The sequence below is a fragment of the Sinocyclocheilus anshuiensis genome, unplaced genomic scaffold, assembly GCF_001515605.1.
Source record: "Sinocyclocheilus anshuiensis isolate Anshui unplaced genomic scaffold, SAMN03320099.WGS_v1.1 scaffold3250, whole genome shotgun sequence".
NCBI classification, from domain to species: Eukaryota; Metazoa; Chordata; class Actinopteri; order Cypriniformes; family Cyprinidae; genus Sinocyclocheilus; species Sinocyclocheilus anshuiensis.
The window spans coordinates 96671-100376 of NW_015540833.1; the positions used below are offsets into that span (position 1 = coordinate 96671).

At 39.0% G+C, this 3706-nt stretch overlaps 1 protein-coding gene across 3 annotated transcripts in view; it reads right to left on the reverse strand.

The window, feature by feature from the left end:
• LOC107687367 (calmodulin-binding transcription activator 2-like) overlaps positions 1–3706 on the reverse strand; it is a 27373-nt gene that overhangs the window by 9625 nt on the left and 14042 nt on the right. For all 3 annotated transcript variants that reach the window (XM_016484656.1, XM_016484657.1, XM_016484655.1), the window contains exons 5-7: positions 2557–2741; positions 2134–2212; positions 1034–1280 (exon numbers count right to left, since the gene is read on the reverse strand). In XM_016484656.1, coding sequence (XP_016340142.1) covers positions 1034–1280; positions 2134–2212; positions 2557–2741 — 511 coding nt within the window. The remainder of the gene's footprint in view (positions 1–1033; positions 1281–2133; positions 2213–2556; positions 2742–3706) is intronic.

Genomic DNA, 3706 nt, shown 5'->3' on the forward strand with positions numbered 1-3706 from the left:
GAGAGAGAGAGAGAGCGAGAGAGCGAGAGTGTGTGAGAGTGTGTGAGAGTGTGTGAGAAAGTGTGTGAGAGAGCGAGCGAGAGAGAGAGAGAGCGAGCGAGAGAGAGAGAGAGAGAGCGCGAGCGAGCAAGAGAGATAGAGAGAGAGAGAGAGAGAGCGCGAGAGGGAGAGAGCGAGAGAGCGAGAGAGACAGAGAGAGAGAGAGCAGGGTTAGTATTATTCAATGAAACTATAATTAATAAAAATACAATCTATTACAACATTATTTTAAGGAATAACAATTCAGTTATACAGTAAACCTAAAAACTCAAAATAAAATTTTTGTAAAGGAATTATTATATTTAAATGTGATTAGATTTTAAATGATTGATCAACTTCTCAGAATTCTATTAATTCCTTTGATTTTACTGTTTTTTTATTATATCATAAAACACAGAATCCAGAAAACATTAAAACACATCACAGAATATGGGGAAAAAATTATAGAAATTTCACAGGGCCTTATAACTGCTAACATTTTAATAAAATATTAAATCATCATAATATTAAGTTTTATGAATTTTATTGGATACGCTTTTTGACTATAAAAAAAAATCATGAACTTGGTTATACATTTGTTTTGAATATAAAAATGTAATTTTAATTTGGTTTAATTTAATGAAAATGTAATTCAGAAACAATAAAACAGAAAACAGCATTTGGGAAAAAAATGAAAAAGATTTTATAGGGCCTTATTATTGTTAACATTAGAATATTAAATTATCAATGTTTATTGTACATGCTTTTTGAATATACACATTTTTTTTTTATTTAATTAAAATGGAACTCAGAAAATTAAAACTTTTACATTTTATAAAGTTTTATTAATTTGATTAGACATGCATTAATGCATAATGCAAAAACTTATTTTTAATGAATTATAAAAGTGATTTTTAATTTTGTTTGAAATAATTAAAATGGAATTTAGAAAAACTAAAACTAAAGCACAGAACAAATAAAATGGACTTCACAGGGGCCTGGTGTGTGTTGTTACCTGTGTCAGGGCTGCAGGACAGTGGAGACAGGGGTCGGTACGGAGGTGAGGGTGTGTCCGGTGTGTGTTCCTGCGTCTGAGAGTGTGTGTGTAACTCCTCCAGACAGCGCGCTAGACGTGTGTGTCCACGGGAATGTGCCACAGCCAGAGGCAGACGACCCAGAGAGTCCGGGATTCCCAGAGCCGCGCTGCTCCAGCGGTACAACAACACAGCTGCGGCCTGATGACCCAGAGCACACGCCCACATCTGAACACACACACACACACACACAGACACACACACACATACGGGTCAGAACCACGAAAACATGACGCAGCACAACTGTTTTCAACATGGATAATAATCAGAAATGTTTCTTGAGCAGCAAATCAGCATATTAGAATTATTTCTGAAGATCAAGTGACACTGAAGACTGGAGTAATGATGCTGAAAATACAGCTGCGCATCACAGAAATACATTACAGTTTAACAGATATTCACATAGAAAACAGCTGTTTTACACTAGAATAATATTTCACTGTTTTTACAGTATTTTTGATCAAATAAATGCAGCCTTGGTGAGCAGAAGAGACTTCTGTCAAAAACATTTAGAAATCTTGATTGATTGATTGATTGATTCCAAACTTTTGACTGTACCAGAGGTGTGCAGGAGAAATGATCAACATTCAGAGGATCCACTTCCTGTTCCAGATCCAAACTATTCACACTGATACCCCTGATACACACAGAGATACACAAACAAACATTATTAAACACAAAACACACTGATTCAAGTGTCTGCAGACAAACAGAGAACTGAGTGTGTGTATGTGTGTGTTACCTCCAGCGTATGAGTGTGTGTATGAGTGTGTGTGTTACCTCCAGTGTATGAGTGTGTGTATGAGTGTGTGTTACCTCCAGTGTATGAGTGTGTGTGTGTGTATGTGTGTTACCTCCAGCGTATGAGTGTGTATGAGCTGTGTGTGTTACCTCCAGTGTATGAGTGTGTGTGTGTGTATGTGTGTTACCTCCGCAGCCTTGGTGCGCAGAAGAGACTTCTGTCAAAAACATTTAGAAATCTTGATTGATTGATTGATTGATTCCAAACTTTTGACTGTACCAGAGGTGTGCAGGAGAAATGATCAACATTCAGAGGATCCACTTCCTGTTCCAGATCCAAACTATTCACACTGATACCCCTGATACACACAGAGATACACAAACAAACATTATTAAACACAAAACACACTGATTCAAGTGTCTGCAGACAAACAGAGAACTGAGTGTGTGTATGTGTGTGTTACCTCCAGCGTATGAGTGTGTGTATGAGTGTGTGTGTTACCTCCAGTGTATGAGTGTGTGTATGAGTGTGTGTTACCTCCAGTGTATGAGTGTGTGTGTGTGTATGTGTGTTACCTCCAGCGTATGAGTGTGTATGAGCTGTGTGTGTTACCTCCAGTGTATGAGTGTGTGTGTTACCTCCAGCGTATGAGTGTGTGTGTGTGTGTGTGTGTGTGTGTGTATATATGAGTGTGTGTTTTACCTCCAGCGTATGAGTGTGTGTATGAGCTGTGTGTATCCCTGAGCGGCGGCAAGGTGCAGTAGCGTCATCCCTCGGTGTCTGATGGAGTGTGTGAGTCTGTCCGTCTCACCGCCTCGTTCCCAGCGACCGCCGGCCATCATCCGCTCGCACACGGCCACGATCCTGCGCTCGAACCACAGCCCCGACTGACACACACACACACACATACATCATCATTAACACATTTACACGCCTCCTCCCATCTACTAGAGAGAAATCTTTCATTTGACTCTGTTCTCGGCTCTAAATCACACACAATCACCAATCTGATGGGCTGATATCGTCCCGTCCTGTAGTCAGTGTTTATCTCAGTCACTGTTTACTAGTTACACAGACACTTCAGGGGAAGAACTTCCTCAAATTTAATCTTTGACACATTCAGAATTTAGATTCAGAGTGAATTAAAGACAGATTTGATTAACAAAAGTTTGAGTCACTGAATCAGATGTGAAGCTGCTTTCAACAGTCAAACTAGTCTTTTTAAAGAAAACTTAGCTCCCAAAACTACACTAACAAGAAGCAGATAACTACAGTGAATCATCAGAAATTATTGTGAAAGTCTAAATAAATAAAACCGACAAAATCTGGATCATAATTAGAGTAACAAAATTTCAGAAAACCTGTAATACAACAATGTGTGCAATTATTAACGTAATCAATCAACTGGGGAAGTATGCTGATAAATTTTGAACCCTATTCTCCTGTAGAGTCTTGCCTTGAAGAGGCAAGTTATAGGTTTATATTAACCAGTAAAAGCAAATCTTTAGTTGGTTAGACTGCTTCACAATGAATGCAGTAACATGACTACTCAACACACACACACCCTCCCTCTGTTTTTTCCCTCCTGTCTGTATCACTCTCTCCGTCCATCCTCGTGCTGTATTGACGTAAGAGTGGAAAAGCTAAAAATGAATGACATGAATCAGCCGGATGATTCTCTGGAATGACAAGCTTTCAAACGTCTGCTGGGTTTTAACTAAAGCACTAGTTCAGAAACTACAGCACTTTACCATGAGAAATAGATGTGGAAAACCTGAACCGTAATATGTGTGTGTGTGTTTGAGTGTGTGTGTGTGAGTGTGTGTGTGAGTGTGAGTGTGTGTGTGTCTGT